The sequence below is a fragment of the Sitophilus oryzae genome, unplaced genomic scaffold (genome assembly GCF_002938485.1).
Source record: "Sitophilus oryzae breed Bouriz unplaced genomic scaffold, Soryzae_2.0 scaffold_54_pilon_pilon, whole genome shotgun sequence".
NCBI lineage: Eukaryota > Metazoa > Arthropoda > Insecta > Coleoptera > Curculionidae > Sitophilus > Sitophilus oryzae.
The window spans coordinates 333,366-360,106 of NW_022147140.1; the positions used below are offsets into that span (position 1 = coordinate 333,366).

At 32.2% G+C, this 26,741-nt stretch overlaps 1 protein-coding gene and 2 long non-coding RNA genes across 3 annotated transcripts; 1 reads left to right on the top strand and 2 right to left on the bottom strand.

Annotated features, from left to right (window-relative positions):
- Positions 1–17,723: 17,723 nt before the first annotated feature.
- On the bottom strand, positions 17,724–18,155 carry LOC115886980. The gene has a single exon (XM_030906308.1). The coding sequence runs from the start codon at positions 18,153–18,155 to the stop codon at positions 17,724–17,726; it is 432 nt and encodes a 143-aa protein (XP_030762168.1).
- Positions 18,156–23,650: 5,495 nt separating this feature from the next.
- Positions 23,651–25,940, top strand: LOC115886972. Its single transcript, XR_004050981.1, has 4 exons — positions 23,651–23,739; positions 24,658–24,861; positions 25,293–25,819; positions 25,899–25,940. It is a non-coding gene; the product is annotated as an uncharacterized LOC115886972 (long non-coding RNA).
- Positions 25,941–26,287: 347 nt separating this feature from the next.
- LOC115886973 lies at positions 26,288–26,637 on the bottom strand. Its single transcript, XR_004050982.1, has 2 exons — positions 26,490–26,637; positions 26,288–26,412 (listed from the first exon to the last, which is right to left on the bottom strand). It is a non-coding gene; the product is annotated as an uncharacterized LOC115886973 (long non-coding RNA).
- Between the last annotated feature and the right edge of the window lie 104 nt (positions 26,638–26,741).

Genomic DNA, 26,741 nt, shown 5'->3' on the forward strand with positions numbered 1-26,741 from the left:
TTATAATGCTCTCGACAGATATGCTAAGGCGTCCTAATAAAGACAGGAGGAGACGTGCCGTTACGCTATCGGTTCATTTCCTACATTTTACCGACTGTTTATTTCTATTCTGTCTTAGCCCACGGCCGTAGTGCGTTATGCGTGTGAAGTGCTTTTGCGATTTTACCGTTTGAAGTTTTTATTTCGATTTGTGTCCATTAAAAACACACAAAAGAAGCGGCAGGTCTGCAACTTCTATCAAGATGTCAATTAGTAACGTCGCAAGCTCGTGGATTCCCGGCCCGTTCAACAATCAGTCAGTCCTATGAGAACGAGATAAGCGAGATCGGCGCGGTTAGCGTTGAAGAGATGAAGATAAAAGATATGCTCGGATCGACTGTTGAACGGGCTGGATATTCGACGACAAAAGCAATCTACTGCACTAGCACAGTGGTGTGTGTAAAAATAATTATTATTATTTGCCATTTATTTTACGATTTTTATTTCTTTTTGTGTATACATTTTTTATGTTGGAGTGTTGTGTTTATTGGTATGTTAGAATTATAATAATATAATATAATAAATAATCATAATTATATAATAGACTAGTAAATATTACTATAGGCCAGTAAGCGAGTATAAAAATAGGGTATTACCTCCGAATTCTTGACACCCGCACCGATTGATGTGAAATTTTAACAGTGATATATGTAAGAAACAAAAGTTACATAGTAGCGATGTGTGCTTTCACCCAGGGGGTGAGTGTCACCCCTTCTCGGGGGTGAAAAATAAATCACTAAATCAATAAAGGGATTTTTTTTTCACAATTTTATCAAAGATTTGGAAGTGAAACTTCTTTACGCGCGCTGGGAGTAAAAATTCAAGGCCGTAACATACGAAGTACGAGATGGCCCTGACACACGAACTAGTTGTAACGAAACATGCTAACGACTTAGAAATACATTAGTGACGCGACGTGTATTTGTCAGCAGGCCATGTGTTTATCAAGAATATTGATATTTTAATACTAATTTTGTAAGAGTGAATCAAATTATTACGTGTAAAAAAGCATTTGTTACACGTAAAAAATAATTTTTATTATTTTTTTATTTTACGCGAATAAAACTGTTACACGTAAAAAAACTATTTTTACGCGCATAAAAATATCTGATACTCATAAAAAAATATTTTTACGCGTACAAAACTATTTGTTACTGGTAAAAAACACTTTTTACGCAAAAAACTATTTTTTACATTAAAAACTATTTTTTATGCGTAAAAAAATATTTTCTATGCCTAGAAAACTATTTTTAGGCGTATAAAACTATTTGTTACTGGTAAAACATTCCTTACGCACACAAAAAGTATTAACAACTATTTGTTACACGTAAAAACCATTTTTTACGCCTTAAAAATATTTGTTTCCCATAAAAAACTATTTTTACGCATATAAAACTATTTGTTACTGGTACAAAACAGTTCTTACGCAAAAAAAACTATTTTTTACATTTAAAAAACTATTTGTTATACGTAATAAACTATTTTTTACGAGTAAAAAACAATTTGTTAATGGTAAAATACATTTTTTACACAAAAAACAATTTTTTATGTGTAAAAACTATTTTTTATGCGTAAAAAATATTTTTTGTGTCTAGAAAACTATTTTTACGCGTACAAAACTATTTGCTACCCGTAAAAAAAAGATTTGTTACCCGTAAAAACTATTTGTTACACGTAAAACAATTTTTTACGCGTAAAAAATATTTCTTTAGTTTATTACTTTTTCAACATTTCAAGCTACACTTTTTCAAACATTTCCTTCAAGAGATGTTCTCTATAAAAAAGATTTTTAGATAATACCTTAAAATGAAAAAAGTGCATACTAATTAATTTGTTTTTATTGTCTTATTGAATATTAAGTCTGCCAATGACGGGGTCTCATCTTAGAAATCGCTAAGACCGCTAATCACTAAATCGCTGATTTGTTTTCATTTGCGTCTTTTGCGAGACACTCCGACACTACACGCTTTCGGTCGGGCCACTCCTATATATTTCTCTTATTTTGTTTTAGTTGCAAATTACGCTTCACGCACAAAACGCAAAAATCGCTTTCTGGGTGGCCGTGGGCTTCGAGCTGTAATTGAGGGCCGAATATATTAAGAATTTTGAATTCTTGAAAACGTTTTACTTGAAAATTTAAAGTAATAAGTATTGTAGGATTTTATTTTAAAATCTACTTTAAATAATTTATATTAGTCTCTTATTTAAAATCTAATTCTTAATTAATAAACGGTTGAAATATTTAAGTCCTCCAAAATCGTCAAAATTTCGGCGTATATAATTAATAATATTCGGAACATTGCAGATCTATATCTAATAATTTACAATTCACCAATTGAAATAATTCATTACACCCGCCTTTTCAATATTACCGAATGGTACTATCGTTGATTGAAAGAATTGGGAAGATACGCAACCTAATGGACAAATTCGTGACAAGGCTGATTTGATTTCCCCTTACATCTCAAGTGCTGTATTGTGGAGACACCAATCTCTCTGCGGTCAAGGCATAAAACACTAATTTTCTCTAATTCCGCTAGGGAAGGCATATCAAAGACGGTGTGGAAAAGAAAGCGACACTGTTGCCATATTAAAATGTGTAATATCTGTAATACGTTTGACGAAAATATCTTTGGATGACTGAACTCTTCATTTTTTTTAGTGTTAGGCACAGTTCTTAAAGAAAATTCTCAAATTTTTAAACATATTAGTAAACAACTAATGTATCTCTGATAGTTTAAGTTGACAATAATCATTAATTATTCTAAATTAACAGAAATTTGTTTAGTTGTGGTTTGACGATTATATACTATCAATATACTACAAATCAACCATAATTTACTAACAAGTTATGAGTTATGCCTGTATGAAATTCCAAAACTATAGATGGCTTATATAGTGCAGAGATAAGATATAAGTTGAAAAGAATATAGGAATATATATTATAACCAAATTTTAGTCTGTTAGAATTCCGAATAGAAATCTTAGATGCCACTTTAATTAATGCCAATTATAAAATTCCTCAGTCAAGCTCTTCTAAAGGCATGGTCTCATACTTTATATTAAAGTGAGTAAGGGTACATACACAATTCCTAAAGCAATTTGCCAGTCGGAGTATAGTGATGTTGATTTTATTACATTAGATTGTGTACCGAATTTTCAATTCGTTAATTATTTCTCGTATAAATATGGAAGCCAATATCTTTTAGCAAATCTTCAGTCAAAAATCAGTAGCTGATTTTTGAAACATTTGAAAAAATATCTCAGATCCAAGACAAAGACTTCGGCTTAAACAATCAAATGATTTTGAAGAGAAACAACCTAATCTTATTAAAGACTATTTTTTTGGGCACTATCCGCTTAAATATCATCAGAAAAATGATGGACCTAAATGTAGACCACAAGCTAGGGGTATAATGCAACACAAAAACGAATTATCTTCATTATGGGTTTAAAAACAATTTTGTCAGAATCTTTATACCATAAAAAGATAAATATAAGGTCCAATGAAATCCAAGTCAGAACCTGAAATAATGAACCTGATAATCATATGCTTCATGAAAAGCTTGCAGTTAAGCGGCGGTCACACTGGGCTGGTTTACTAGCCACTAGATGCTGTTAGGCTGGTAATAGCGTAGTGTGAATCCCCAACCCCGCTGTTTTACTAACCGACGAATAAAATTACCAGCAACTAGCCCGAGCTGGCTGAGTAGCCCATGTCCAACTTTATTAGCCACCAGTGCATCACGTGGCCCTCGATTCGCTATTAGCAGCGCTTCAATAGCCTTGTGCAACCCGAATTGATGACAAGTACTAGTAGTAGCTGCTGGTAAATAATAAAATTATGTGATTTTATTTTATTTTCTTGATAGATTTCGAAGATGTCGGAGGTCAAGTGGACTATAAATCAAATTATATTTGTTTTAAACTTCTACAAAAATACATGTACTTATGGGATGTATCCTCTTCTGAATACGTAAAAAGGGACGTCAAAAGTATTTTTTACTTCGTCAAACTTCATGAACTCCCATTTTTATCACTTCCCTTCGCACCAACAATTCCCTTCGAATAGACATGGCAAATTGGCAAATATTGATTCTTATTGCGATTTACAGCGCATTCAAAATGTGGGTGAACCCAAAACAGCGACTATTGAAACAGATTGGTAGCAGCTATTGGCAGCACGCTGCAACCAGCGGCTAGCAAACCAGCCCAGTGTAACCGCCGCTTAGTAGCAAATTTATAAGTCAGTGTTTCACAAAAAAAAACAGAGCGGAAATAAACCATTAGACAAATCTAGTTTACAAGATTCAATGTTACGTGCATAACATGAATTTTTACTTCTCATTAAATGTACAGTAATTTACAAATTCATTAAATTAGCTTCCATTAGCTTGGAACTTAAGCATTAGCTTGGAATATTAAATTAGCTTCCATTAGCTTGTCCATTAGCTTTATAACGTTTTATAAGTAAAATGCAGAATGTTTAGGAAGGCGGTTAATCACCGCGACCTTACAGATCTATTGTGGTAAACACACATTTCTTGAGTTATAACGGGTTATAACTCATCATACAGTCTCAGGGCTTCGACAAAAATCCGTATCTGAGACGGCTTCATAGAGGCCAGCTCTCCATCTTCGACATCAGCCGTACCAAAGTTTATGGCACGAACGGTTGTCGGCTCGGCGCACTCAAGGTGTTCTGGTGTTTCCCCATTTTCCCCTCAGAATCTGCATTCGCCCTTATTTCTCAGCTTCAATCTACTGAGGTCTTCGTTGAGGAGACAGTGTCCTGTTAGTAACCCCGTGATAATCGCCATCATCATCGTCATCATTTAGTTCATTCCGTCCACTAATGATCAAAAGCCTCCCTCAACTCTAGCCATTTATTTCTATTTTGTGCCACTTGAATACAATTTCCAGCCACTCTCTTAATATCACCTCTCCATTTACTAGGAGGTCACCCTCTGCTTCTATAGGCCTCGTCTCTCCGAAGATTCTTCTTGTTTAAATCAAGAAAAATCTTTGATTTATCTCGGTTAGGGTTTCATCGAGACGAAAAATCTCGTCTCGAAGGCAATTTCTCGTCTCGGCTCGATCATCGAGACGAGATATTAACAAACTCTCGTCTCGATGTTTTTCTCGAAGTCAATTTCTCGATCTCCATTCGAGATTCTCGAAATTTCGAAAGTCTCGAAAATAAATAACTGATTTATTATTATTAAAAAGTATCATGTATAAAGATAGCACTAAAATTATAGGGTAAATTTTTTCTGTTAAAAAATTAGGTTATAAAATACAGAGCTATTATAGGTATGGTATGAACTAAAAGACGTGTGTAACAAAAAAAAAACGCAGACTTTGGCCCAAAATCCCAAAAATAAAAATATATTGTTTTAAAAAGCGAAAATCAAAACGATTCCTTTATTTTTTAATTTAGTCTTTTATCCATATGGGTTTAAAATTTACCTAGCTACCTACGAAAGTTTAAAATTTTTACTTCGTTGTGCAACAAACTGATTTTTGTTTACTCGAATTCGTTTAACTCAATAGGAGTTAATAGTAAAATTTATACAAAAATGGTGCCATAAGAACAAGAATATATTATATTTACGGCATTTCTTTATTCTAAAAAGATCGACGCAGCGCTAGGACAGCATGCAGGTGTCGAAATAGCCAACATAATTGACTGTGATTAATAAATATGAAATTAAAGAAAGAATTCAAGGTATAACTACAGATAGCGCAGCATCAAATTTTACATTTGCTCATTATAAAAACTCACATTTGCATTTATCCAACAGGATGGAAAATTTTGACAGTAAAGACAATTATGTCGTTTTTTTTTTAGTAACGTTTTAAACCTAGCAGTACAAGATCTACTCAAAGTTATAAAAGCTGACAGTAGCGTGGCAGACGTAAAAAACCTTGAAGTTTTTTGTATTGATGATGAAGACGAAAATGACGACAAACCTACTGATACTGAAATTGTTGATGTAAACAAATCGTCAGTAGACAATATTAGAACGCTAGCTCTTAAAATTAAAAGATCAGAACAGATTAAGTTTAAATTTATTAACTGTTGTAAGTCTGCAGATTTAACGATGTTGATGCCAGTAATTGATATTAAAACAAGATGGAATTCAACATTAAATATGGTAAACTGGGCTCTATGAACGAAAAAACCTCTAAATATTTTGTGTAAAAATAATGATGACTTAAACTTAAAGGATTATCTTATTTCGTCTCAACATTGGAAGCTAGTAAGCATATTTTTTTTTATTTAAAAGTTTTTAAAACATTTTATTAACTGGAGAATCGGCTCAAATTTTATTGTGTTTAAATTCTTGGCTGTGTAACAAAGGTATATTTATGAGTGCATAAACAATAAGTTTGTTACTTTTCTTATCTCTATTAATGTTTATCTTATGTTTTGTTCATTTCTAAATGTTTCGAATTTATTTTTTGCGTTTTAGTTTAAGAGTTTTTTTCTTTAAAAATATGAAAGTATTTGTGTTTTTACCTTTGTTATCTTTGTTATGTTACTTTTGCTTTGTTAATTTTCTTATGTTTAAAGTGAACTAAAATTATTTCCCAACATAGCTTTTTATTTCCATTTTTCTAGCCTTTTATGAGCTGTTGAGTTATTGCAGCATCTAAAGTTTTTCGAGATCGAGAAATCTCGAAAAAAATTCTCAGTCGATTTCGAGACGAGATCGAGACGAGAAATCTTGAGTTTCGAGAATCTCGTGAAACCCTAATCTCGGTCCCATGTCGTGGGGAATATTTTCGAGTGTCTTAGACCGTTGGAGAATTCCCATTCCAGGTTACGGATGGAGTCCTCCAGGTTCTTCAGTTCGGCTTTCAGCTGTCTTCCGCTTGGAAAGCAGAACGGTCCTGATCCAGTGGTGGAGTGTTCGCTCCTTTTCCAACTACATCGTTTGCTTTTTCATTGCCTTCTATCCCTTTGTGAGCGGGAACCCGGAGTAGGAGGACTTTATTTTCTTTGAATAATTTGTTCAACTTCTCTAGGCATTCTTTGACCAACTTTGAATTGATGGTTACTAAGTTGATCGCTTTTAATGCTGCTTGACTATCGGATAAGAGGGCCTGTTTCCGATAGTTCCTATCTAAGATAAATTTTACGCATCTTTCGATGGCCTAGATTTCTGCCTGAGGGCTTCTGGGGTAGGTGGCCATTGGTTTGGAGTATTTAGTTTTCTGTCCAAATACTCCTATCTATATATGTATGGCCTTTTACATGCTGAGCAAAGGTTTCTCTCTTTCAATCCTATTTATTACTCAATACTACAATGAGGTGTGTTTGCATAGTTGTAAATTCTTGGTATTTTATAATTAACGTTTCAAATAGATAATAAATAGCTTATTTAAACGAAATAAGCTATTTTATGCGTCAAACCTAACAAGCAAGACAGGACTGCCGCAATGTGTCAGGAATAATTCATTGGTTGGTCGGCGGCGTCCACTAAGCCTCCTTCCATTCTCCTACACCACCTCTAACCTCAGCGGAATCACCGTGAAAGTCGGCTTCGAATGTAATGTGGAAAAGCGGATTTTCAGAAGCTCAGAATACGGGTTTCTCTTTTTCTGTTTTTTTTTGTTCGTGTCGATTCAGTGCCGTATTTACTATAAATTTGAATTGCGTGAAATGGGGTGACTCAATATTCAATACCTCGTATACGCAAAAATTTAAGTGTAACTATTATAGAACTACATATACTAGCAATATATACAAAAAGAACAAATATTTGAAATAAAATTAAACCTAAAAATACATACTTTTTTATACAGGGTGTTTCAAAAAACATGTGCCACTTCTCGTGGGGAGATTCCTTACGTAAAAATAAGATTTATTTTTCATATCAACATAGGTCCGATTCTGCTTTGTTTCGTAACTACAGAGTGTTCAAGTCTTAATAATCTTTAGATTTATTATAATTTTCTTCCAAGTACTTGCAGCGATTCGAATGAAATTTTGAGGGTAAAAGTTACTATAAGTGCTACATATTTAAATGCTAAAAAAGTGTCGATAGATTTGATATAGGTGCCACTGACTTGATATATTTAATACTTGTTTGTGATTTTCAACCTTACAACGTTGTATGGAGTGGGCCGAGTGGGAAACGGCGCGCGGCGATTCTTTATTTCACACTTTTAATACGAATTGTTCACGTGTTCCACGCTTTAGTTATTCACGGTTTATTCTTCTCTTGGTACCGACTGTGTACTGCTACTTTTATTTAACAGTGAAAAATAACACCGGTAGAGATTTTTTGACCAACTCCATTTAAAGCCAAACAACGATTCTTTGCATTACTTAATTAATTGGTCAATAAAGAATGATCAATAAAAAAACACTTCTGACAATTAAATCGAAATCAGGCGAATGGGAATAAAGGCCAACCCATTTATACGAAAGCCCCAAGGGGCTATGAAAATCGAGTTTTTGCTAAAGTTCCTCTAAAAGACGTCATTAGCGGTGGATTTAGTGGAAATTAGCCTGCAAATTTCATAGGTTTCCGGGCACAGGACGTTATTAACACCTGATTAGTTTGATTAATCGATACGCGTAATTGACTGTCATTATAGCGTAACTTACATTGTACGGCTCCAAGCCACTCCGTCAAATCGATTTGGCAGCGCTGACCAAGTTATTCACTTTAATCGGACGTATCTGGTGCATACCGATTTTGCTAAACATAATCTATAGAGAGCCAAAGAGAATAGAGACTCCTTTGGCGTTCTATGCGTCCGTTGTTAGGGATGTGAAATGTCAAGAAGAGTAGAAAAAATCATATAATAGTATCCTGGATTAGAGCGCCTATTTGAACCTAGGAAATATTTTTTTTAAGATGACGAATTATAAGTTTCCAGTTTTATTGTAGAGAAAATCTTCTATAAAACTTGTTTATTTTAATAGTTTTCATGAATTTCTTTTTTAGGTAGAAAAATTAACTGCGATTTTTCCTTAAATACCTATACGAGAACAATAGGATATAGACCTATAGGAGAAGAAAACAATGATATCATACAATATGATCGAAAAACAAACGGCGTCAGCGATGGCTATGAAATGAAGATAGTTCTCATTTTATATAAATGGGAACTGTTATTTATTCGCATTTCCCAGCCAACTGGACTCTGATGAAAACGTTGAATTTCATTTTCATTAAATAAGTTCATTAAAAATATATCTTGATTTTCTATGAAATATTAAAAATAATAATAAATAATTAATATAAACTTTATTCAATATAGGATTTAAAATTTACTCGGAGAATTATTATTTTGATACTAAAATAAGTTTAGACTTCCATTGTCTTAATAATTATAATTTATAAGTTAAATAATAATTATTATAATTATTATTGTAATCGGGAGTGCAGGCACGGCGTGAAAATGACTGCCTATCATAAGGATCATAGGCGTCGATAACATTATTAATGCCCTTTTACACTTTTACAAATTTCTATACCGTTCTAAAGAAAATTTAAAAACCCCGAAAATATAGTTGATTTTTTGTTCTAAGCCCTAAAAAACAAAAGGCGTTTCTATGGTAATATAATTTCGATTTCATTCTTTGATAGATGGTTATTATTCATTTTGATTAACGTCATATTTTTTGTTGTTGTTAAGTATCACATTTTCCGATAACAAATATCACCCTTTCTGTAGAATTGAATTAATAAATTTTGTGCTTCGTTAACATTTCAAAAGGGCAAAAAATATCGATCGAAATAAATTTATCTAGAGGTCATTGATATTTCCTATAAACTAACTAAATATTTTTGAATATTATTTTTATTTTTTTTTCTTTGACATTGTAAACATTTATAAATGTTTATTTTAAACAATAAGACAATGTTATTTGTATAATGTTTTGTATTCTCTCTTGTTCACGTTTGTTTTTTTACTTTGTTTGTTTACTTTACCTTTGTCTACAAATTGTAAAATTTTTTGACAATAAAGGCATTTATTTATGATATTAATTAAAATTCTATCAATAACAATCTATCAAAGAATGAAAAGAAAATTATGTTACCATAGAAACGCCTTTTGATTTTTAGACTAGAAAAATTTAACTAAATTTTATAAACTTTTTTTTTAAGTATAAACGGAATTGCCCATTTTAGAATAAGTCAAAATTTTTATGAAGAATGCATTTTTCTCAAAATCTTAATAATAAAAAAGTTTTTCCTCTTGTAAAAACAGTCCGGGGACATACTGAATATAAATAATTAGGAATGTATTTATTTACTACTACGTTCTACAAATTTTATTATTTTTTGTATACAGGGTTTCCAAAAGTAGGAATACGTTAGATTCGCCAGGAGAAAACTAGCTACAATTATAATTTGCAAATAAAATCTATTTAAAAACTAATTAAATTGCTATCTGAAAAAGTTGTTTAAAATAACATTTTAGATTAATAGATGCAACTTTACCCACAGAAAAAGAAATAAAGTAATAAAACATATTACGGCAAAGCGAAATGAAACAAGTTTCAGTTCAACAGTCTGATTTATTCTACTCCTAAAAATATTTAGTTAAAAAAAAACAGGAATCCGAGCAGTCAATACATTTTTTATATTCCTGATCGACTTACATAACATAAAATGTAAGTAATATAATAATAATAATCTTCATTTCTTGTAGGTTTTCTCATCAATTTTTGCTTAAGGGCCAACCACCGCCTCTATGTGATAAATGTAGTGATCCTTTAACTGCCAAACATACCCTTAAGGAATGTACTCAGTTAATTAATCTAAGAGAGGCCTGCAATCTTTCGTTAGATATGTCAGTTATTTTTTCTACAAGTGAGCAACCAAAACTTTTTGATTTTCTGGAAAGATCGGGATATATATTTAAAATATAGGTATCTAAAAAGCTACATTTTGGTTTAAAGCAACCACTTACTAATTCAATTGTACATATTTTTACGTTTTATTGTTTTATTCTATGTTGTCTGTACCATTTACTTTTTATTTTAGGAAAATCAATGTCTGTACTGTTAACATATACAATCTGTCTATTAACGTGTTTTTTAGTAAAATGTCAAATATTGTACCAAAAATATTGTACCTAAATAGCAGGTGATACGCCGCTAAATATCCTTTGATGCTGATGCGGCTTGAAAACTAAATTTCTTCTTCTTCAATCTTCATTTCTCTAGTCATACAACTTTTTTATACACCTTATATTAAATAATATAGAATTAACCTAATAAATACAAATATTTATAAACTGCCAGAAGTAATTTGTTTAATAAAAAATATATACAGTTTGAATTCTGCAATGACTGCAATTTTTTTCCAATTCTAGGACAGCATAAATAAAGTATTTAATTAATAATAAAAAAGCAACGGTATATATGTTCATTTGCTTGTTACAGTTTTTTTAAGTTTCAAAAATTGGTGGTCTTTCCCATTTATAGAAAGAATCCATGCACCTGCCATCTTCGGTTCTCAGCTTGTTTAGGGTTACCCATATTTTGCGAGGCTGCTCAAAACCAGGAGTAACTGCTGAAATACATGTGAAATCCCGACTTTGTGGTGGAGCATTTTCCATCCATTCGTTCATCCATGCATCATATAAGTTGAACTCTGCATTCTCGTCAGTATTCTCAAGTGTTTTTGATGAGAGTGGTGGCTTTCTTGAGCGGAGTATATTAATATTTAGATCCGCTATGTCACAATGTACTGGTTCCCAGTTTAGCAATATTTTCTGGTAAAAAAATTCTCTATGTAAAGCCTATTTTCTCCTCAAGTTAGGAGGAGGTATGTTACTGTTATATATATATATATATATATATATATATATATATATATATATATATATATATATATATATATATATATATATATATATATATATATATATATATATATATATATATATATATATATATGAAATGAACAAAAATCTTACAGCTTTAGTGTATATTAATAAATAATATTTTCTTGCCTTTAGCTGTGTATTTTTTCTAATTTCGAAAAATCGAAAGTAGAGAAAAAATTAAAAAAAAAAATAAAAAGTAAAAAGAAAATTGTTTTGCTTGTCGTAAAGAGGGGAACCAAGCTCCACTCCCACAACCGGTTTCTGGGCCTACCCTTCATCAGGTGGGCTGTCCAGGGGCTGGTTCTCACCGATACGGCAAGCAAAACTTCTTCTATATCAACAGACGATGTCGTAAAGTGTCGGTGAGATATTAGTGCATCTCCCGTCAAAAGATGGTAAAGAGCGTTTTTCGGCCCGCTCAAATATATGAAATGAACAAAATTCTTACAGCTTTAGTGTATACAACAATTTTCTTTTTACTTTTTATTTTTTTTAAATTTTTTCTCTACTTTCGATTTTTCGAAATTAGAAAAAATACACAGCTAAAAACAGAAAAATATTATTTATTAATATATATATATATATATATATATATATATATATATATATATATATATATATATATATATATATATATATATATATATATATATATATATATATATATATATATATATAGACTACGATAATATACTGTCGGCAAGAGAAAATCTTGGGTCGTTTATTTTAGTCATCATTTACCTACATATCTAGAAGTGAATCGCTATGACAATCTTGTAAGTCGGGGAGAGAAAATTATTACCTATCCACTTAATCCGGAGCTCAACTTCATACGCTGGGGAAAATTCTTGCTCTTTTCTCTTTGTTCATTTATACAAACACAGAGTCTATAGACTCTGTGCACGACAATCGGCACCCAAAGCCGTGTGTACATTATCGGTTATATCATTAAATAAACTAACCAAAAAATATACTGTATTACGTAGTAAATAGTGCAAATTCTATTGTCGACCATTCTAATCAGTATTAAATAATAATGGAGTGAGCCAGTGTGAAGTGAGACATTAAACGATTGATCTTTTTATTAAATTACGTGGTATAACTTAACACAACGATGAATCGTTTAATGTTTCATATGCACCTCCATAATTATTTAATCTGTAATCATGCTGATTACATTGTTCGACAACAGAATTTGCGCTTTTAGTACGTTTCGAATTAATAGATTATCTGTCTTATTATGCAACTAGGGATGTACGTGTCTACGTAATAGAGCATCAGCATCTCTCTCAATATATCGTATTGTACTGAATACGTTGACACACGAGAATCAGCAACCAAAGCCGTGTGTACGCTTCATTAAATAAACTAACCAAAAAATATGCTCTATTACGTAGTTACGTACATCCTCAGTTACATAATAGGACCGATAATCAATTAATTACATAATGTTGTAAATATCACAAATTCTATTGTCGACCGATCCGGATTAAGTGGATAGGTAATAAACATCTCATTTTCTCCCGTATTTTATAGTCTTTTCTCTTTCAGTATATCGTATTGTACTGAACAAACGTTGACTTTATTCTTCATACACACGACAATCGGCATACAAAGCCGTACGTTGTACGTTTTATTAAATAAATTAACCTTTTTGTTTATTTATTGGTTCGTTTATGCTTTATTTAATGATTGATATTATTTTGTTAAGTTATACCACCAAGTGCTATAAACTGGTACAAAATTAAAAAAGTTAATTTTAAGTAAAGTTCTTTGAAATATATCTATATTACTATTATGAATGGGAACTCTTATCGATTTTTAATTTGGAATTATATTAATTGCCATGTGTCATGTTTTTATTATTATTGTCAATTTTCTGCGGATAGCTGATAAATTAATCTATTGTCAATTCAATATGATTATAATATGATGTTCAAATACCATTTTGTTATTCATAAAAACGGCCTTTTTATTACTTCTCTGTCATGCTGATCCATCAATAAATATTTCTTACGTGTTGCAGCAGACGAGCAAAATTTATTAATTTTAGGGTCCTTTATATTTACTCATCCCTGATTCCATCCAATTATGGCCGCTGATGAAGCGGGAGGTAGAACGTTCGCTTTCGGTCATAGGCGTACTGAAAACTAAAATTTCTTATCCTCGTATTCAGAATTATAAATAGCAATAAAAAGGATAAAGATAAGTAAAACTTTATACTGATAAGTTTGCTGTACCAATATTAAAAAAATTGGAAGTAGGAAATATTATTTCATAATATTATGACATGATAATGTTATAATGTAATAGTATAAAGTAAAGTAAAAGATTTGAAGTTAACGTCTCCTTTTTGCTGCCAGGGCTAATTTGAATTGGATCGCAATCTTTCGTTAGATATGTCAGTTATTTTTTCTACAAGTGAGCAACCAAAACTTTTCGATTTTCTTGAAAGATCGGGATATATATTTAAAATATAGGTATCTAAAAAGCTACAATTGGATGTCCGAACAGCAGGAATGGAATCCGAACAGCGGTCCTCGGTCAATGACCGAGCAAGTGTCTAAATCGACTCTTACTCACGAGATATCCGATCTCATCCGGCCTCGAACCGGCGTGAATGAGCAGTGTGTGTCAATATATTTTACACTTTTGCCTTTATTGGACAACAGCACGATACAGAGTTTCGAACTGGTCACCCGTCTATCCACTAGTATCGCCTTACGTCGCTTAACTTCGGTGTTCTAATGGGAACCGGTGTTTCTACGTAGCTGGACCGTTGGTTGCCCGTAATACTATAGCTACAACCGTTATAACACTAGTTATACCACCCCGCATAAATTCAGTATTATTATAAATAAGTAATTTATTTCACACCCCTTAAAGTGTAGCACAATTAGAATCATAAATACGATGCCCACTTAACAGTTATATAATGTTTATAATGTTAATTTTAAAGGTCGTTTTACATAAAAATTGTTTATCTGTTTTTATTTATGATACAAAACCCGCTTGATCATAAAACTTTTTGATCATGTCGATGGAGTTTTTATATTGAGTATGTATGGGGCTTAAGAAGCAGCGTGGTGAAGGCGTTGTTCCACTGTTCGCATCTTAAACATTGTCAGCTGCCATAAAAAGATTATTATTAAAATTCTAATAAATTAAATTTTACAATTCATAAGCAAAACTTTTAAACTAAAATTGACTGTAATACTAAATCTAAATGAAAATAAAATATTAGTACGCCTATGACTCAAGAGTTTGGTTTGGTTTGGTGGCGAGACGTGCGAAGAGATATGCATGGCTCCCACATTTCGAGAGGCGGGGTGAGACCAATCAGCTAAGACAAATCAAGTGGTGGGAAAGAATATGGCCGTAGATGCCAGGTCTAGGAAATATTCCCTAACATTAAGGTTTCTATCCAGGAAATACATTTTTAGAAAGCATATTTTTGGACACAATTTAGTGTGTGTATTTAATTTGTTTTCTCAAACTTGGCATTTCTAAAACTATCATCAGATAAATATTTTAAAAGAATATTTTTTGTTGGTAGATTGACCGTGCCAACCAGGCTTCAGAAAATTTTCAAAACTTCATCTGGCAACACTGACAGTATCGAAGTCCTATTGTGTGACCAACGGATCTGTAGCTACGGGGTATCGGCAGGGGAACGCAGTTGTAAACAAAACACGCCCAATTTCATTCATAAAATAGGCATGGGCGTACGGTGTTATATGAAAATAATGTGTATCATAATATAATACTCAGTATTAATCTGAGTTTTTCAAAAAACTTTATGCTGTTTGAATCGTTACTGTTGAGTTAGTAGATAAACACTAAAAGCTTTTATTAAAGCTCCCTTAAATATTTTGAATCATTTTATTATTGTGTTGTTAATGTAATAGAAGAAATAATTACAGCTGGGGGTTGGAACCTTTGGTGTTACACAGCAAAATAAAACACTAAATCAGTACAATACACCAAAACACTTTTAATTTTACACTGGACGCATGTTTCGCTAACCATGTCTGCCTTCAGCAGATGATCAAGACTGAGTCTTGAGGTATATTTATTTATATATCTGTACTAACTATATTTTTTTCTATAATACATAATTATAGATATAACTATTTCCAGCAAAAAAATCTTGAAAATAGTTAACTTTGGAAGCGCAAACAAAACATAATTTTACTCACCAGTAGATCCAATATTGCCTATTACACCAGATATGGTATCACTCCGCCAGCAGTTTTTAAAGGTTAGGTCATTGTCTACCCATATGTTTCATCCAAATAGATAATACTTGGCTATAATTTCGAATTTCGCGTATATATTTATATCTCTCTCAGCAATATAATGGGCCGCTCCATTAATATTTATCTGTTATTTTGACATTTACGCCAAAAAAATTCATTTGATTTTAATAACCCCCTAAGGGTTTCCCTGCAAAAGGAAAATTTGATTCTTCCTGCAATTTTTGCAAAAGCTTTCTAATTGCGGAGACGAGTTTGAATTCCAGATAAAATCTATTTATCAAATTCCTGACCACTTTGAAAAAGTCGTCGAGCTTTTCGACAGCAGTCTCACGTGGTCGTTTCTTTCCAGAGCTGAATATCATTTTATCGGGGTTAGTTTTGAGCCTTTTTTTATCTTCTGTGTGAATTTTTTTATAGCCGATACGCTAACTCCGGTATAAAGAAATATCCGCTCAAGTTTACGTTTAAGCGGCAACTTAAGCGAACTCTCTGTAGCTTCTTCATCGCAAACCCTATTATGAACACAAGGAAATAAACCAAATGAGATTTCATCCACGTTATTATTAACTTACCTATATAAAATTAGCTATTATTTCTCTTGTCTGACTTTGTAGCGTCTTACCCTTAACAAATTTATTCATTTTAAAACACAAATATACGATCAAACTTGATATTAATAATTAAAAACTACGAACGAAAAACATTATAACAAGATAACAAAACAATAAAACACAACTTAACTATCAACTATACGAAAAATATAGGAATAAAGTTTAGGATAACCGGTATAAAATAATGAAATAAAGTAATAATGATCAAAAAATTACACCGCCACTGGATATTTCAATAGTATTCAATATTCCTACTCTTTTCAGAAGAGACCTTGAAGTTGGGGATAAAGCAAGCGAATAGCAAAGGCGTAAAAGCCATGGCAGCCGCGTGGTAACAAATCCTGTGACGTACTCTCGCCAATCATGTTCGATAAATAGGCGGCCATGCGCGGCGATGCCGGTTTGCCAATGATATCGTTGAAAAATCTTCAACTTTCATAATAAGCAGATTATACAGAATGAAAGAAATAAGTTATTAAATAAAACATATCGAACAATATGAACTACGTTAAAATTCCTTAGTAATATACGTCAGACTATATGCTAAACACATTATATATAATAAAAATATATTAAATTTATAGTTCATGTCTGGCAATTTTGCAATTTTATAGATAAACGTGGCAATATCGATTTTTTTTCTCGCATTCCTTCCGTAGCTTCAGATCCGCTGGTCAAACAGTAGAACGGTAGACATACCTTGACACATTTATCAAATCAGTCGGATTTTGAAAGGGGTTGGGTGTACATCATTCTACAATATATTTACGATTTTGAAGGTTATCCATACATCTCGAGACGTTTAATCTTTTAACAATAAAAATAATTAAACGTCCTGTTGTATCTACACTGCTCATGTTTTTGTTGCTGTTTCAGCATAAGTTAAAACAAGCATTAAAAAAATGACTAAAAATCAACTTTAAAAAAGGACAATTAGCAAAATAATTATAAAAAATTAAATCAAAGGTTCAAAAATACCTCCCTGTTGTGCTTCGCAATAGCCAAGACGGTTATAAAACTCTGACCTAACTTTAGCTAACATAACAGCGGGGATATTTTCTAACGACTGAACGATTTTTAATCGCAGCTCGTCAATATTCATGGGTCGTTCATGGTTATGGCCATAAATGGAGTTTTTTACATATCCCCACAGAAAGAAGTCATTGGGCGACAAATCAGGAGAACGTGGTGGCCAATTAATTGTGCCTTGTGTGGAAATTAGCCGATTGGGAAATGTGGTTTGAAGGAACAGATTTACGTTCCGCGCGTTATGCGCAGGACAGCCATCCTGCTGAAACCACACTTCCTCAAAATTGATTGGCAAATTTCGAACTGCTGGTACAATTTGGTTTTGTAGCATATCCAAATATTTGGCAGCTGTTAACATACCATCAATAAAAAAAGGCCCAATGATATGATTTTGCAGCATGCCAGCCCAAACATTTAGTTTTTGTGGATATTGTGTCCGCAGTGCCATACTAAGGTGCTTATTTTCTCGAGACCAATAACGTACTATCGAAGGATTGTGGTAGCCATGTAAGGGAAACGAGCTTTCATCTGAGAATAATATATTTTCCAAAAATAAATTATTCCGATCGGTTCTTTCTCTTACAGCCTCGCAAAACTCCAGACGTCTGTTACAATCTGCGGGAAAAAATTCTTGGTACTGATTTTGTAGGACTTATACCCATGCTTTTTTAAAACCCTGCGCACCGTTCGAGCATTGCAACCAACTTGTTCGGCTGTATTTCGGCTTTAACAAGGTTCGCTTGTTTCGACCGCGGCACAAATATTAATTTCCTTGTCGGGAATCACCTTCTCTGCGTCTTCCTTATTGTCACAATTTCTGCACGCCGCAATGCAGCCTGTTTGCTCAAATTTATGGACAATGTTGCGTACAGTTGTGGCATAAGGCACAGGGCGATCTTGAAAGGTGAACACATAACGCCCAATGACCTCTTCCACACTTGAGGAAATGTAAAACCATTTAACGATATGCACCTTCTCTTCGGTCGTATAAATAGCCATTTTTGAAACACTTAACGTACACACCGAAACAGCTAGGCGAAAAGAATGATGCAAAAATAGTTTGGATCTCAGGTGATCTATTTCCTTTCCCCACCTTTTCATCTACATAAAGGTGCGTATTCACTATCCGAACGAACGAATGCTACTATCCAACGAGCGAACGTCCAGTCTTGTTCGCGCGGTTCTATAATTCTCATTCGTTTGCGAACGTCTTTGATATACCGAATGGAAACAGATGAGGGAGCGAACCGAATGGCGAACGGCCGCATGCATTCGGTTTGCTGTCCAAATATACCGAATTTCATTCCTTTGTTCTTTCGGATAGTGAATACGAACCTTAACATAAAGCACCGCCCCTCTCATCAATGCGTTCTCCCACCATGCTTATGCTTTACCTTGCCCACACCCGTAAAAACCGGCAACACTGTATCGGTCGCACCGGCTCCTCGCCGGCCCCTTTTGATGCTGAACTTCTATTTTTTTCATGGCAGGAAACAAAGTAGGTACCGCATTGTATTTTATACAGTTACAAAGTGAATTGGTAAACATTTTAAATTCAAAATGAACAGAACACAACTTGTACCTTTTGTGGGCCTTATTTATATTTTCAAAATGTATTGTTAACTTATTTTCGATATACTCATTTTATTTACTTTTATAATTATATTTAAATTAATAATATAATGATTTTTAAATTTAATTTTTAATGTCTAGATACAACATTAAATTTTACTAAATATTTAACATTAAATCTTACTAATATTAAAGTTTGTTTTAGAAGATTTTTAATTAGGTCTTCCTATTTAGCTGAATGTCCTAATATGTATACTACTGTTTTTTTCACAATTAAAATATGTTAAAATAATTAATCACATATATACATACCTAATAGGATCTCTAGGAAACAGAAAGAAACTTTTATTGAACAACAAAAATAAAAGTACTAAAACAAATCATATTACATAAGAAACGAAAATAAAACTAGAAAAACCAAATATATCACATAAACAAAAATAAAACAACAAAAACAAAATATATCACTCAAGAAAAAATCAAAATAAATTAAGCCGTAGGCTACTGACTCGAATCTGCCGTAACTGTGTGTTGTCGCTGAAAAAACTACGACACTGGTTACTTTCTGCTGATGGAAACGCAAATGGCGGCGTGCGCGAGGATATGCGCGTAGCGTTCCCGCCAAAGCGAGTTAGCCTGCCGATTGATTTATATGCCGTGATGTAATCGTCTTCTCTCACTCATATCTAGCCACTTAATTTCTTTCAGTTTTGCGCTAATGCCTGTATCGTATTTTCTCAACACAGATATCATTCGCACACACTAATTTTGAATATACTGTACTCGCTTTTCACGTGACAGTAAGCATGAACTGTAGAGCACGTCACGAAACGTGAAATGTGACAGAACAAGGCTGTTACAAAGTATTTTCTTGATGTTAATGTTCAGCAGGTGTCTACTCCTATATATTAATTTTAAATTAATGAACGCCTTCTTGATACAATTGTCAATATGCTCGGTAAACCTTAAACGAAAATCCATGAATAACCCTAGGTTTTTTGCCACATGAGTACATTTCAACAGTTCATTCTCGAGGCTTATTTTGACAAAATTTTCATGTCTATCTCTGCATTGGGACCGTCCAAAAAACAGGAGTTGGCATTTCTTTGGATTTAGTTCCAGGGAGTGCGCCTTAGAAATATCACAGAGGAGAGCCAAATCAGAGGATAATTTCTCATTTGCTATTAAAATTTCGGAAGGAGGGAAGGACAGGTACAATTGTGTGTCATCGGCATATAAATGAATAGAAGCATATTTTAAATTGCAGGTGAGCTGAGACGTGTATAGGGTAAATAGCAATGGCCCTAGTATGGAACCTTGAAGCACACCACTTGTAACGCGTTTAGAGGTAGATTGTTGTCCTTGGATTTTTACTGTTTGACTTCTTCCAGTGAGATAACTTTTGATAAGTTTACAAGCATCGTTTTTAAATCCCAGGTGCTGCAAAATAGCCAGAAGTAATTGGTGGTTTAATTTGTCGAAGACCGGAGAATAGTCAAGCAAGACAAGTGTTGTGAGTTCACCACGATCCGCTGCTTACAGTATGTCATCCGTCGCCTTTAACAGAGCTGTGGCGCAGCTATAATCTATGCGAAAACCGGACTGAAAAGAAGGTAATAAATTGTATTCATCAACATAATTTCTGATCTGTCCCTCCAGAATTCTTTCAACTATTTTGGACATAGTGGTCAATATGCTTATAGGCCTAAGTTCCGATAGCTGGGTGGGTTACTAAGTGGGTAGTTAATATAGTTTATTAGAAATTAATAAAATTTATTAAATACCTACTATCTACTATCTACTACCTACCCAAAGTCTCTTTTAGCAGGTAACTTATTCAGTACAGCAGGTAATATTCAAATTGTTAGTCATAGTATTATCTATCGTATTACTCTTACAAATGTTGGAAGGGTAATTTGAATGGAGGATGGGGATATTTCGTGAGAAGACCAGTCACAGGCACAACAAGCCTCATTGTTACTAGTAATATGTACACTAATTATAAAAAATACATAATTATTTTAAATACTAGCTAAATCTTAAGTTGACTGTTAAGTTACTATCAACTTATGTACTTAACCTGCTGTCAGCTGATATTTCAGATTAATATCTTTAAAACTACCAAAAGACGAGTAAGTACACTTAATTACTAAAGTGGGACTAAATTTGAAAACTTACTCAGTATCAAGAACCGCTCGTACTTCTGTTGCAGTCAATTTTTTTAATCGACGATCAGTCCTTTTTGTTTCTTTGGAATCATCTTTGTTTGGCAAATTTAAAGTTAGAATAGCATCCGGCTTTAAAAGCTTTAGCTGCTTATTTGGAGTATACCCCAACAGTTCCGCTTTTAAATATATTTTATAATCGTCTTTTGTAAAATGCAAAGAGTATATTCGAGCGTGTACAGTATTTACTTTATCTCCACGTTTGCAAGCATGCAACCACTGATTTTTTAAATTATCGTCCTTAGGAAACCAAAACAGCTTTATATCTTTATTGAAATATTTGGATTAATTATCCATGTTGTAGGTGGCAACAGCACAACGCATATTTTTATTTATTATAACAAAAAATACAAACATTAAAAAAACACGCACCAAACACAGGCCGTAAACATTGCCGTAAATGAACCGAATAAAGAAAGCCACGTTCTCAGAACTGCGTACTGTCGCCAGCCACACGGCAAATGAACCAATGAGATTTGTGGAAAATTCAAACAGCTGGTTCATTCAAATGTCAACCAGTGTCGCCAGCGACAGAATGTAGTTTTGAGAAAGATTACTACCCGAATGACGCGTTAAGCTCCGCCCACTAGATGCGCAATATCTTATCTAACTGTCATTGCATCATGGTTAGTGTACTAGGCCGATTTTTGTGTGGACGAAGAGTACGGTAAACACGCTTAGCAAAATAAGATGTACCGAATAAAGACGGAAGGCAAGTATTTTCCCAAGCGCATGGAATCTAGCGTCAGATTAAGTGGTTGTGTAATAAATACATCGCATTTTTGCTCTCTTTGACTTACTAGCTTGCCATAGCGATTCACTCCTATACATATAAACAAAGACATCTAAATAAAGGGAGACAAAACAACTTACATTTTACCGCGATCACGAACCGTGTTGCACAAAAATCGATGATGACAGATTTCCCTTGCGCCTATAGATTGTAGTATTGTTGTTAAAAATGTTATTATTCTTATTAATGTTTTTTGGGTACGATAGATACGTTAAACTAAATATTTGTGTAGGTATATAATTTTAATTAAAATACATAGATTATACCTTTGAAATTATTTTTAGAAATTACTTTTTCTGTTTAAATTATTATATCAAAATATATTAGGGAAATTACTGTGGCAACGCTTGGCATCGTTGTGGTTGAGATTTTACTACAAATTGTAGGAATCTGTAGGAATTACGCTGATTTTTGACGGTTTCATTCATCAAATGTTTTACAGGCCGTTGTTGCGAGATTTCCTTTGCGGTTGTGAATTTTTTGGTTTTTAACAGGTTTTCAAGCAATTATTGCGTTTTTTGCGAAGAAAACTATTCAAAGTAGTATTTTAACTATCTACGGTGGTTCGCAAGTGCATAATTTGTAAAAAGGTGGATTATTCTACCCCTGGATTGATATTTCGGCGGTAAGTAACATTACGTCTTTCTAGCTTTAACAGTGGCGTCTCTACTATTTAGAACTATAGTAGATTATTACAAAAATGCGTATATTTTGTTATTGATAGCGTTTTCGATTGTGAAATTAGAATTACACACACATTCGAAACCGCTATAAATGTTTTAAAAATTGTGGATGTTATGGCTAATATCTGTACCAATAAAACAGCTATTATAGGTAGTTAATACCTGAAATTTGAATATCAAAATTGCTATCGCTATTTTTCAAAAATTAATAGGAAAATATAAATAAAATAAAATCCAGATTTTCAATATTTCATTGTTACCGCCAGCCATACAAGTCAGCGATGGCTATGAAATGAAGATCGCTGTCATTTTATATGTAAATTTATATGGGAAATGTCATCGATCGTCATTTCCCAGCCAACTGGACGCCATTTTTTTTCATACGGTATTTTAATATTGTTTACATACATATATTTTATATGCATGAGCTTTTGCTCTTTGCACTAGAAAACCTTCTTGTTTAAACTTCCCATGATAAATTTAATAATACCATTAGAAGGAAATTATTAGTATTTACGAAAAATTTAAAGAACAAAAAATATAGTTATTTTTATTGAAAAATTAAGTAATTAATGTTTTTTTTTGTTTACAGCATAGTAAGATAATTCTCATTTTCTGATCTTTCAATAGTTGGATATTTATTGGCTCAAGAAGTCCTATCAGAAAAAGGTAAAAATTATCTGTACATTATATACAGGGTGGCGCTTCTCATACGACGCGGAGGCTCCAAAGAGAATAGTGGTTTATATTGAAATGTAATTTTGGAAGCATATGAAGGATAATAGAAAGCGTTTTACAGAAATATCAAGAGTTCTGCGGGGTGTCCCCAGAAAAAGTTACGCATCAAAGTTTTTTTTTTGTAATGGAACACCCTATAAATTACATAATTGATTTTCGGATTCTAGGAAAGAAATAAAGGTGAGTTTCATTAAAGAAGCATATGTCTAAAATACTAAAATGTAAGGCTTGTCATATCACATTTGGTGAAAATAATGAATAAACTTTAAATTTCAGTAACAGCTACCTAAATGGTACTTTACACATTCATACATTTGACATTTAAGCATTCTATTAATTGATGAATGCACACTACAATTAAAAGATCAGAATAGTATTCTGCGTGTTCCATTTGAAATAAAAGAGAAACTTGCTTTTAAAAGTGGTCAATATTCAATATTAATTTTGTCACCCCTGTATAACTGTTTAAGTCCTGTTGTAATCTGATTTCAAGTACAAAATTTTAAATATGTTAAAAACCTTACATTTTAGTCCAATAATGAAATTCACCTTTATTTTTCTCATAGAATCCAAAAATCAAATATTACAAAAACAAAACTTTGCAAAAAAAAACAAATTTACATTACAAAAAAACAAAACTTTGTTGTGTAACTTTTTTGGTGACACCCTGTAGAACTCTCTATTTTTAAAAAGCACATATTTTATACATTTATATGTTTAAATTCTCTAAATTAACCTACATATGCCCCCAAAATTTAATTTCAATACAAACTGTCGTACTCCTTGGTAGCATATGAGAGGCGCCACCCTGTATCTCAAGTAAAATTGTGCAAAAGATTTTAATTTCAGAAAGAAGTATGTTAATGAGGTATAATAATGATATTATGTAGAAATTTAAGTCTCATAAAAATTTGGGAACAAAGAAAATGAAAAATACATACTTTACAAATGGGTCTAAGAAGATTGAAAAATAAAATAACATTAATGCATCAATTAATTGATTACTTAAAAGAAAAATCTTTGATAAGTGAATCATCTGAATTGACCATAAAGGTATAAATATATACAAAAAAAACAAAAATCGCTAAACGCAATTTCTAATTGACCCTGTATCTCTTACCTTTCTGAGATTTCAATGCTTATAATTGTTATCTTGGACGCACTATATATGTATATATCTGAGTGGCGGAGGGGAACTCTAATAATGTAAAGTTATCAGCCATTTATTACTTTAGTCCTAAAGCCATTATGCCAAAATCTGCCAAGATTCATTAACAAGTTTTAAATTTGGTTCTGGTTTAATTTTGTGAATGATATACTAATCCATATGACAGTGGCATAAATACGATTAATGGAAGGTTCTAATTTCCATGACAAGGCCAGGTCTAAATTTTAAAACCCTTTAGTGAATTTGGATGTGTCTAAAAAAGACTAATAATAATATAGAGATATAATATTAACAGAGATAATATATGTTTTTTTAGGCTTCCCTAGCTGGGCCAGCACAAAGTATTTTTGAAAGAATGTTAAAAGGACCTGCCACACAAAAATCCAATCCTCTGCTACTATCCTTTGCTTTAACATTGTAATTTTATTCACCGAAAACATAGAATTTTATAAGGGATACATAAACTGGCCCAATATTTTTGATATTTTTAACTCTCAGAATGGATTTACAAAATATTCATATAAAAAATTATCAAAATATAAGAACAACATACTTTTTAGTAATTTTGAAATAATTTAATTGTATATTATTGGACTTACTTTAAAAGAAAGGCCAATCATAGAGTCGCAAAGAAAAACAGCTTACAACATATGTTTAAATCTATGTAAAAGAAAGGCAATTATTAAAATATATTTTAACTAACTGGTGGAGGTCTACATATACAAAAAACAAAAACGGAAGATAATAATATATTCAATTAATGTAAAAATGAGAAGAGCATTGTGGGATTAAAAAACATACGATGGTGATAGATTGTCTAAAACTAATAGGAGTACTGGTATTGTAAGTACTAACCTTTCATTGTGTTTTTGAATTTTTTATTACTTTTAAGAGAATTCAATATAATTAGATATTTTTTCAGTCTCAAAACAATACTGATGGTTACAAAGAAACTGAATAAAAGGGAAGATAGTAATTTACTAGACAAAAGGATGTTCTTTTGTAATATGGAGATGGACAAAATTCAAAGTAGTAGTATTAAAAACAGAGAAGAACATAAGCTAAAGAAAAAAAGGGTTGCTTGTAGACATTGAAATAAAAAAAGAACAGTGAAGTTCTTAAAGAGAACTTATTTAATAATTTTAATTATTGTTTATATTGTAATGTAAAAACTGTAATGTATGTTATTTCTGAATAAAAGACATTTAATAATGATATTTTATAGAAATTAATACTCAAAAACAAAAAAACAACAGCAACATTAGCAACATAAAAACATGTTTAGAATAAGTTAAAAAAATATTGCCCTAATCTTTCAAAATAATTTATTATTTCTCTTCTTATTAATTTGGTCCATATTTATTTCATCTAACGGCGGCAGCTCTTGTTCAGGTATCATTCTGGCTGTATTGTGTAGCACATTGAAACAACAAAATCTAAAAATTTAAGTACATACATTAAAATTTTTAAATTGTGTTCTATAATTAAACAGATAATATTTTTCTTAACTCACTGTTGTGCAACAATAACTGACATTGTGGTTTGCAATTTTGGTCTTATACCATAAAACTTATTGGAAAGTGGCGTTTCCATATTCCGATAATTCTGAAACATTTCTTCAGTAATACAGTTCTTCAGCTCTCTTTCTGCATATATCCCCTCAATGCGTATGCACTATCACCTTATAACAGATAATAAAATAATTTAATAGAGTATATGAACCCTTTGAATATTTTCACATTTAATTTTAAAAAATGTCTTTCAA